The sequence below is a fragment of the Monodon monoceros genome, unplaced genomic scaffold (assembly GCF_005190385.1).
Source record: "Monodon monoceros isolate NGI ecotype Baffin Bay Population unplaced genomic scaffold, NGI_Narwhal_1 Super_Scaffold_5, whole genome shotgun sequence".
NCBI classification, from domain to species: Eukaryota; Metazoa; Chordata; class Mammalia; order Artiodactyla; family Monodontidae; genus Monodon; species Monodon monoceros.
This window is the reverse complement of record NW_021703782.1, coordinates 87,416,772-87,427,829: the sequence shown is the minus strand read 5'-3', so window position 1 is coordinate 87,427,829 and position 11,058 is coordinate 87,416,772. Positions and strand designations below refer to the sequence as shown.

The 11,058-nt window shown below is 43.8% G+C and overlaps 1 protein-coding gene across 5 annotated transcripts in view; it reads right to left on the bottom strand.

Moving 5' to 3' along the window:
- Positions 1-11,058, bottom strand: part of ZNF462 (zinc finger protein 462) — a 144,322-nt gene that overhangs the window by 19,390 nt on the left and 113,874 nt on the right. For all 5 annotated transcript variants that reach the window (XM_029202706.1, XM_029202705.1, XM_029202708.1 and 2 more), the window contains exon 10: positions 5,266-5,489. In XM_029202706.1, coding sequence (XP_029058539.1) covers positions 5,266-5,489 — 224 coding nt within the window. The remainder of the gene's footprint in view (positions 1-5,265; positions 5,490-11,058) is intronic.

Genomic DNA, 11,058 nt, shown 5'->3' with positions numbered 1-11,058 from the left:
AGAGAGAGAGAGAGAGAGAGAGAGAGAGAGAGAGAGAGAGAGAGAGAAACTGAAAGAACAGAATAGTCCGCCTCTAGAAGACCTAGTGAGATAGAAAAAAAGACAGGGAGTTGAAGGATGAAAAACTAAAAGTTCAAATAGCCTGTACTGTTTACTTTAGATTCCAAGAGATTTACAAGTGATTCCTTGTTCACTGGTCCAAAGATAAAGATCTAGGAAGACAAGATTCTGTGTCACCTAGAAAAATGAAGGTGCTGATTGTCACCAGTTTCTACTTCACCTTGGCTTCTGAGGATAAACACAGCAGTATAAATCCAGGACACTTGAGAATTTGGTTCTTCAGTGGAATGGTTTATTTGACTTCTAGGATGCTTCCTCCTGAACCAGCGTTCTGTCTAGCCCATGAATGATACAGTCTGACATCTTCAGAGACATTCCTGAGGTTTACAAGCTTTGCAGGCAGAATTCAGGAGTCCAGTTTTGAATATCCACTTCTGTTTAATGATGAAATCCTTTGACTGAAAATACATCCTACAGTGTCTTTTAATTTCTTGTATAGATTCTCTCCACCACACAAAATCACCTAAAGCTGTCTGTGGAAGAACGTAATGAGCAATGCACACAACACATTGTTTCGCTAGAAAACAGAAAACCTTAGTTTAGAACCAACTGCTAAGTCTATTGCACATTTTATTTTTGGCAGTTTACACGTTCCTCTGGATCTCTGCATCTTTATAGATCTGTCTGTTCTGAGGATCAAACTTATAAGAAAAGACTGCAGAAAATTAACATTTACTGAGGACCTACCATGTGTCAGGTCCTGGGGAACTTGCATCTTTTAGGTATTAAGATGTAATTTACTTACCATAAAATTAATCCATTTTAAATGAACATTTCAATGAGTTTTAGTAAAGGTATGCATTTGTACAACCCTCCACAATCTTCTTCTATTACTCTAAGAAATACCCTCATACCCTCTGCAAGCAGTCCCTGCTCCAAACCTCCAGCCTGAAGCAACTTCGGACCTGCTTTGTCTCCTCAGTTCTGCCTTTTCTAGAAACCATACAATATGCAGTCTTTTGTGTCTGGCTTCTGTCCATTTAACATGCTGATTCTGATATTTAGCCATATTGTTACATGTTATCAGTAGCTAATTGCTTTTATTGATAAGTAGTATTCCATCGTATGGATATAGCACACTTTGTTTATGCAACCACTTTATGTGGGAGTAGACTTGCTGGATCAAATGGTAAAGTGTATGTTTACCTTTTAAACAAATTGCCAAAATGCTCCAAAGTAGATGTGCCATCATTATACACTGCATTCAGCCCGGTGTGAGATTTCCAGTTTCTCCACATCCTTGCCAACACTTTGGTGCTATTGGTCTTCTTAATTTCAGCCACTCTAGTGGAGAGGTAGTGATGGCTTACTACCTAATTTGCATTTAATTGTCTTAATTTGCATTTCCTTAATGATGAGTCTGATTAAGCATCTTTTCATGTGATCATTTGCCTTTCGTACATCCTCATGGGTAAAGTGTCTATTCAGATCTTTTTCTCATTTTTAATTAAATTGTTAATCTTCTTACTACTGAGTTGTAAAAGTTCTTTATATATTTTGGTTAAAGTCCTTTGTTAGTTATTTTGCAAATATTTGCTTCCAATCGGCTGCTTGCCTTTTCATTTTCTTAATGGTGTCTTCTGAAGAGCAACAATTTAATTTTGATGACATCTAATTTATTGATCTTTTTTCTTTTAATGTTCACAGCTATTGTGTCATACCTAAGAATTTTTTCCCAAGAGAAATTTGAGTGACGTAAGCGTCAACAACCACTATTTTGCATATGGAAATCCAATGGTAACAGCACTATTTGTTGAAAAGCTATCTTTGCCTTATTCCCTTGGCACCTCTGATGAACATCAACCGGCCACATATATTAGGGTTTATTTCTGGACTTTTTCTTCTGCACCACTGATCCATACATCTGTCCTTATACCAATACCACACTTTCTGGATTACTGTAGCTTTACAGTAAAAGTTTTGAAATAAGGAAGGGTGGGTGAGTCTTCCAATTTTGTTCTTTTTTCATACTGTTCAGGCTATTCTAGGTCCCTTGCATTTCCATATACATTTTAGCATCAGTCTGTCAATTTCTACCAAAGAAAAAAGCCTACTGAGATTTTGATAGATTACACTGAATCTGTAGATCAGTTTGGGAAGCATTACCAATATTGAGTCTGCTAATCCATGAGCATGGTATATACTGCATCAGCTTAGTTCTTTTATTTCTCTCAACAACATTTTGTAGTTTTCAGCATATGGCTTTCGCGGTTCTTGTTTATTCTTAAGCATTTTTATTCTTTTTGATATTATAAATGAAACTGATCTTCTTAAAATTTCATTTTTTCAGACTGTCCATTACTAGTATATAGAAATATAATTGGCATTTGTATACTGATCTTATATCCTTCCATTCTGCTAAACTAATATTCTAGTAGCTTTTAAAATAGAGTATTTAGGATTTTCTACCTACAAAGATCACACTGTCCGTGAACAAAAACAGTTTTATTCCTTCCTTTCCAATTCTTACGGCTTTAATTTCTTGTTCTTGCCTCGTGGTTCTTGACTTTTGTATTTCAATCACTAGCAAACTTCTCTTTGGTACACTGTTTATTGATACTCCTACACCCTTTATCATGAATGCTGAAATCAGGCTGTTGTATATCCTTCACCCCAATAAATGACCATTTATAATTACTGTCACTGCCTATCAGTCAAACATTCACTTTCAGCAGCACTGCTATGTTTATAAAGTAGTGTTTGGGTAATTATTTCAAAAATGCAAATTGCATTTTGTATCGATCATTTAGAAAAGGAGGAATAGTTAATAAGCAGGAGCCTCAAACTTCACAACGACCGAGACGAAGATGAAAATCATTAGCCGTGCTGAGAGTGGCAATTCTTTAGCCTCAATTAGGTGCTTGCTGGACTTAATGAGCTGGTCAACCATGAGAGGGAGTAAGATTAAAGAATCGAACGTGGCGTAATGGAAATATAACATGTCAAAGACCATGTCTAAAATGCAAAGTAGAGTTAGTGATTTTATAGTCCATTTTAGGTCTTTAGGGACATAACCGCCTTTCTGATAGGTTGTTGTTGTATTTGGGCACAGTTCAATTCACAAATAGACTGAGACGTGGCTCTCAAAGTGTGGGAAATACCAGGACTTCATTTAATCTTACAAAACTTCCGAGAAGAGTATACTGGTTCCCATTTAGAAATCAGGAAACGGAGAAATTGAAGTGCCCTGCTGTACAGTAAATGGTGGAGACAAAATTCAAACCTAGGTCTGTTTGGCTCCAAAAGTTCTAAACTGGGCTCCTAGTTTCCTGAGTAACCCATTTGCTTGATGCATATTCCAAAGCCCCACATTTCTGCCTGCTTTCACATCTGGTATGGTTTCTAGCCTTCTCTGGAATTCTCCAGTGACTCACAGCTACTGTGCAACCACTGGGGAAGAATCTACCTTCCTGGTTTGCTCAGTCCCAAAATACCAGTCTGATGGCTTCAACACTACAATGAAAAGATCCGAGGTGGTTACATAAATAAGACACGTGTGCATAACTGTAGAAAGCTTAGCTTGAGATAGATAAGTGATTTTCCTTTCAGTTTTGGGGCAGAAATGCCCAGGAAGTTTGGATAAGAAAGGGTATTGGAAGTTTTTAAGTGAGGTAATTCAGGCTTTTCTTCTTTGCTTTCATTTTTGGGGAGACACATTAGAAAATGAAGGCATTCCAAAGCAGAAAAGTTAGCATCAAACCATTAAACTGTAGATGGGTGATAAAGCTCAGCCTTCTCTCTCAACACCCCACAGAAAAATTCCAACCCTTGGGTGCAGATGACTCAGACAGGAATCTTTATAACTTGGGTTTGTAAGTCCAGAAAAGAGAAGCTGTTATTTCCACTGACAGTACACAGAGCAAGGAAAAAAGGAAACAGTATCAAAAGTGCTTCTCATTGTGCCCTAGGTAAACACGCACTAGATGTTTTGGATTTGTTGGTTAATTAGAAAACATTTCAATAGGCTCTTTTCATGAAACAAATACTGATCATCCCTGCCCCCCCACACACACACTCCCCACACTCTGGACAATATACAAAACCAGAAACAACTGTCTCAACTCCTGATGTGCCACACAAGTCCTCAGAGAAGTGAGGAAGCCATCTGGGATGATTTTACCCTCTGATCAGCAGACTTCTGGAAGAGAATTCTTTTTCATAAACCCCTTATTTTATGTCCTATACTAATCTGTTCCCTCCACAAATAAAACACATACTGCACGGTCCTTACAATGTTCAGACATGAATAGCAAAGCCTTGGAAAATTTTTGTAGTCAGCAATATATCAGAAACAACCTACATGACTGAGGGACACGCCGGCAGAGCCATCAGATAGAATAGGGGCCGGCAACTAAGGGTCCACACTCTGTCGCCTAATTTTGTAAATAAAGTTGTATTGGAACACAGCCATGACCATTCATTTTTGTCTTGTCTAGGGCTGCTTTCTTGCTACAAGGGCAGAGCTGAGTATCTGCCACTGAGACTATCTAGCCTGCAAAGCCTGAACTATTACGATCTAGCCCTTTATGGAAAAAGTTCATCAACTCTTGTGATAGTACATTTAAAATAACATGAAGGGCTTCCCTGGTGGTGCAGTGGTTGAGAGTCCGCCTGTAGATGCAGGGGACGCGGGTTCATGCCCTGGTCCGGGAGGATCCCACATGCCGCGGAGCAGCTAGGCCCGTGAGCCATGGCCACTGAGCCTGCACGTCCGGAGCCTGTGCTCCGCAACGGGAGAGGCCACAGCAGTGAGAGGCCCGCGTACCACAAAAAAATAAAAAATAACATGGAAAAATACTCCAGTTAGGGTAAGTTAAGAACAAGAAAGGAAAGATATGCTCTTTCATGTAAGGTAGAATCATAATTAAATAAAACAAAGGAAAGTGGGCATAGAAGAGACCAAAAATGTTAAGCAGTTGGATGTGGGGGTAGCATTACAGGTGGTTCTCTCTCCCCCACCTACGTGTTCCACTTTTCTAAAATGACCTTACAGTTCTTTTATAAAAGAATAAATTGAACCTCATTTTAAACATTACTTTGGCGTGTGTCTCTGTCTTGCACACAATGGGTGTGGCTAAATTTGGCCCAGCCCCTCCCCCAGGTGTGCTGGGGGTGGGGGTGGGAGGAGGGAGGCCAGGCCCATACCTTATGCTCGTCCCGAAGGTGGCTGTCCAGTTCCTCCGTGTGCTTGGTCTCATAGTAGCAGAGCTGGCATTTGTAAGGTTTCAGTTCATTGTGCTTTTCTATGTGTTGCTGGAGGCTCTCGTCACTGGAGCAGGTGAAGGTACACTTATCACAGCGGAAAACTACTCCCTGCAAGTATTTTGACAGTTTGGATCGGCATACTTCAATGGGGACAACGCGCTCTTCTGTGGAAACAAATTGAATATAAAGATGGGAATTTTTACTGATGGAAGGCAGATGTCCTCTCTCGGGAGTACAAGGAGAGACTCACCCATCCACTGTTGCTACTTCTCATGGCTCCAGGTCCGTGAACTGCACGCACATGCCCACCGTCCCTCCTCCAACCCCCCAAATCAACACAGTCTGCTGGGACACACAGGTGTTTCTAAGGCCAAAAGCTCTCTGTGTACTTAATACCCAGAATGACCTAAAAATAGGGGTGGGCAGGCTGAAAGGCGTTGGCTAATTCCTGAATGGAGGCGATTAGAGGAGGAGAGAAGAACAGAATTTGTACCAACATGGATGATTATCAGCAGCAACCATCAGTGCATCCTACTTCCTCAGCAAGTGGCATTTAGGCTGGACTTACAGATGTCACAGATGTCTTTAAGGGGGAAGGAAAATGACATTCTCGGAGCACCTATGTGCCACCACTGTGTACCTCCCTAGCTACTCTATTAGGCTGGAGTTATTCCCATTTTTACAAATTAGTAAAGCAAGGAACTGAGCTTTTAAGTAACTCTCTAGGGGTCACAAACTCTGTAACTGCCCACACCGAGATCCCCGTGCCCATCTACCAAACCGCAAGTCTGTTATTTCCCATCGTTTCCAATTCCATTCCTGTTTCCCCTTCCAAGATGTTCTCAAGGAGACCGTTTTCCTTTTCTGGAAACCAAGGGAATCTCTAATCTAAGTTCAAATCTGAAAACAAAGCATCCTGGACACTTTCATTCACTGAAACTCCAACTCCACCTCGGAAGAACTTAGGCAGATGAAATGGTTGCAGGCAGCCTTCCGGGGGAGAAAGGGGTGGCGTGGGAGATGTGGAGGATTTGTGCCTTTACAGACAATCTGTAATCTGACTGTCACAAGGGAGAAAATAAAAGAGAGAGAGGATTTGGGTGCTTTTCCCATTCACATACCAAATGCTGTAGGGCTGGAAGTGTGTGTGCTTGTTTATTTTGTGCTCTCTCACCCTTGTGTTTAGCTGCTCAAGTTAAATTTCACACCAGTCTGCCCAGAGTTTCGGCACACGCGCCAGATATCCGTAACTGGGATAAAATTAAAATCTGTGCTATTTATGCAAGGATCAAATATAGCGTGTGCTTTCATGCTGTGTGTGAATTTCAGAAGACTCTGAAAGTTTACAGATGGACACACACAACATATATTATTTAGAAAGAGCAATGTATTAGTAAGTCAGGAAAGCGTGCTGTACCCTCAGAGTCACCGAGTGGCAACATTTCCAGAGCATCAGGATGTTGTGTGAAGCCGCTCACCCTGGGAGGCCTCCCTTTGTTGCTGGCCTGTGTTTGGCCCCTGGGGAATTTTCCCACCTGAAGCCCTGTCTTTCTCTCAACCAGCACATTCTCAGTGCAGGGCAGTCCCTGCCGTGGCAGCCCTTGAACGCAGCGATTAATTGGCCCGCAAGAATCTGGGCAGAGGAAGCGTGGAAGGTGGTCTGCACCACACTCCCTGGAGCTCTAATGCATATGTTATTTTCCCTGTACAAAGAGTCAGTCGCTTATTTAGAAATATAAATATTTTTAAACCACAGTAGAGCAGACAGCTAAGAAACACATGATTATAATGGAATCCACACATTTTCTTAGAATAGCAAATGCTGTAACAGTCTTCTAACCATTCAGTTCCACGGTTTGGTGTAAATGGAGGGAAAAAATGCTTTGGCGTAAACTAATGAGCCTTAAGAAAGCCCAGCCTATGATGTTCTATTCCTCTAACCCAGGTTTTCTCAATAGTAGCACTACTGATGTTTTGATGCCAGATAATGCTTTGCTGTGGGAGGCTTTCCCGTGCAGCGCAGCATGTGTACATCGGCACCCCAGGCCCCGCCCACCAAGGCCAGCAGCAGCTCCTCCCCCCCAGTCACGACGACAGAAAATGCCTCCAGACAGCTGCACCCTGAAGAAGCAAGATGGACCCCGACTGAGACACCGCTCCAAGTCAAGTGCCAACTATTCAGTCCAGCTGCCCTGGGTTAGACAGGCGTGGCCATGAGCTACGAGCAAGCTGGCGCCCACGGCGAGAGATGGGGGGCAGGCTGAAGCGAGGGGACCGGGTTCCACACCCTGCAGCTCAGGAGTTCATGGGAAGAGTTGAGACTCGCACCCTCCCCCCGCCCCATGCTCTCTGTGTTTGTTCCTGATTTATATTTTGTCGTTTCTACTGCTTCCCCTTTCCTTCTTTGGCTCTGGCCTGTCCCGTCGGCCCCGGTTCTGTCGACCTCCGCGGAGATGGAGAACAGCTGGCTATAATTTTCCACATAACGACGCCTCAACACCTTGAAGACATTCGGTCGCCCTCCAGTCTTCCCGTCTCCCCCATAAATAATCGTTTCTTTCAAGCTTGTGTTTTTTTTAATAGGTCTCCTTTTTAACTCCTCTACCACTTTGGTTAGTCTTCTTTGCAGTTTCCTATTTCACTCCGTGTGTCTAAATGCATTTTGCACAAAGTCAGGAGCACCCAGAATAATACCTTGGAGGTGAAACAATAACAATGAATGGGAACGGCTGCTCCCATTTATTAAGGGCTCACTATGTTTCAAGCATGGTTAGGTGTTCCACCCTCTCAGCTACTTTTTATTCTCACAACGCCCTGCAAAGTCAGTTTGATTATCTCCAGTGAAAGCCGAGAACGGACCAGTTAAGCTACTTCCTCGAAGTCGCTCCTCTAGTTCAGCACAGAGTTGTGACCTGGGAGCCTGGGTCCGCTGACCTTCACCCGCGCCCTCCTCTGTTCCTCCTGAAAAGAACTCTCAGGCTCAGGGCACGTCCAGTCTGTTCGCCATGCACTGCTAAGCCTTTTATTCCTAATAGTTCAAAATCACAAGAGCTATCGGTGTCTAAGGCAAACATTTCTATCTGTATTTCTTTCAAATCTTCTGGATTTCATAGAAGGTCATTTCCCTGCTAACTTATCCTGAAAGGTAAGACTTCCCATTTCCAAACTAAGACATTAACTACAGTGTGTCCCAAGTCTCTTAGTTATATGGATGTTAATTTTAGAAAAAAGTTATCTTTTTTTTCCTTTCTACAAACATGGTTAACATGACCAAGATATAAAACAAGACAGACTCTAAAAGGCAGGTGAAGGACCAATAGCGTTTTCTCAATAAGGTTATTCACGGTGGAGGCCAGTGAAGGTCCTAAAGTGGGAGACTGGAATGTTTCCAGGTGGGGCCTGAGCCCTGTCTTGGCTACAGAAGCTCAGCGCTTGGGGCTTTTTCTACGGGGGCAGCGACAACTGGGGGTCTTTTCCTGACTTCACACCTCTCGAAATTACCTTGGGTAAGAAATCAAGGCCTGAATCACACTCATTGTGACTCAGCTTCCAGCTCTGGTTGCAAAAATATTATGACTTCACCAGTTTGGCTACAAGATAGATCGTGTCTCTCATCTCCTCACACCCAAAAGATGGCTTAGCACTGCAGCTGGACAGAAAAGCCAAGAGGCTCCAGCCCGGAGCAACGCCACACTGTAGCACGTGGGTGCTAAAGTTCACCAAGAGCCCGAAGTGTGTGCCGGGTGGAAAAATCTGCAAAATCGCCACTACCGAGGTGGGGGTGAGGGGGTCACTTCTGCTCAAAACAGCGAAAACCCACATCACTGTGGAGCCCAGAATCACCAAGGAAAAATCCTTCCCGAAAGGGAGCCCACAACACACATGGGTTTCCTCCCCACAACGTGCCAGGCCTACAGGAAGCTGGGGGAGATTTGGAAGTCATTCACTCCAACAAACTCTGAATGCAGGTTACCATGGTAGAGGGCCGAGACCCTCTCTGGGCCAAACCAAAGACCCACCTGTTACCCTCTCTCAGCCAAACAACTGACAAAGGCTGAGAACTAGGAAGCCACCATCCCCAAATATAACCATAAATAGACACGCAGAAACATAAGCACAACAGCTCCTGTAAGAAGTTTTGACATCAGCCAGGCTACCACCCTCAAGCCAGACAGAGCTGGGAACTGCACCTCTAATTCTAACAGGCCAAAGCACGTGATGGGGAGGAAGGGAACGTGTAATCTCACTGAATAAAATGAAAGACTATCAATCTCACCGTAGATCTTTTTCTTTTCCTCAAGAAAAATGATACCGATCAGATCAATTAGGGGAGATTAGTTGAGTTCCAAAAAGACACCCACCTGCAGGGCTCAGTTGTACTCAGCATGTGTGTGCGTGCTGAGGTTACAGGCTGGGGACAGAGAAGCTAACAAGCCAACTGGAGGCCAGTCTCGGGGATTACAGAGCTTCATAATTATAATGCAAATATTCGGCAGAACTGTTTCATGCCTATAATTCAATCTGTGCCCAGCTTTTTATACCCAGGTTTGCTGTACGTATACAAGGGACGTCTTGGCAAAGCGATGCATGAGGCATTGTGCTTCCAATGGTGACGAAAGCTCAGTGGAGGGACTACCCTGGTGGCGCAGTGGTTAAGAACCTGCCTGCCAGTGCAGGGGACACAAGGTTCGAGCCCTGCTCTGGAAAGATCCCACCTGCCACGGAGCAGCTAAGCCCGTGCACCACACCTACTGAGCCTGCGCTCTAGAGCCCGCGAGCCACAACTACTGAAGCCCGCGCATCTAGAGCCCGTGCTCCGCAACAAGAGAAGCCACCGCAATGAGAAGCCCGTGCACCACAATGAAGAGTAGCCCCGGCTCACTGCAACTAGAGAAGCCCGTGCACAGCAACGAAGACCCAATGCAGCCAAAAATAAATAAATTTATTTTTTAAAAAAAGAGCTCGGTGGAAACATACTCCCGAAACCGTTTACTCCTTTGTTCACTGTCTCTCTTGCCACTAAAGCTCAAGCTCCTTCAGTGCCCAGACCTGGCCTGACTCTTCCTGGCTGTAACCCTGGAGCTTAAAGCAATACTAGCACAGGATGGGTGTTAAGTGTTGGTGGCATGAATGAAAACCCACCAAACCTCCTACCACCAACTTTCTCCTTGAAACAGAAGTCTCAGGGCTTAATTTTTCTCCAGTTAAATTGGTCCAATCATGGTCAACCTCACCAAATGTTGATCTGACCTAAGTTCACAGTTCCTCCAAGAGATGGGTCTATAATCCTTGGCTTCAATCTTTGCTAAATTAGAATTCACAGGTGTCTCATCAGTACCCCAGCTTCCCAATTACCTACAGAGTAACGTTCTACCCCATGCTGGTACCTAAGCCCTCCTTAATTTGGCCGGAATATACTCTCCTAGGCTTGTCTCCTATTCTCTTCAGAACAGTCTGATACCACTCTGTAAACACGTCTTGCTTCCACTCACCCGACTGGTTTATTAAAATTCTCCTTCCACTCTGTAGTGAGTCAAACGGTGCTCCCAGAAATTTATGTCCACCTGGCCCCTCAGAATGTGACCTTACTGGGACATGAGGTCTTTGCATGTTAGTCAAGACAAGGTCCAGATGAGATCATATTGGATTAGAGTGGGTCCTAAATCCAGTGCTCTTATAAGAAGAGGAAAGGGCACACCGACACACACACACACACACACACACACACACACA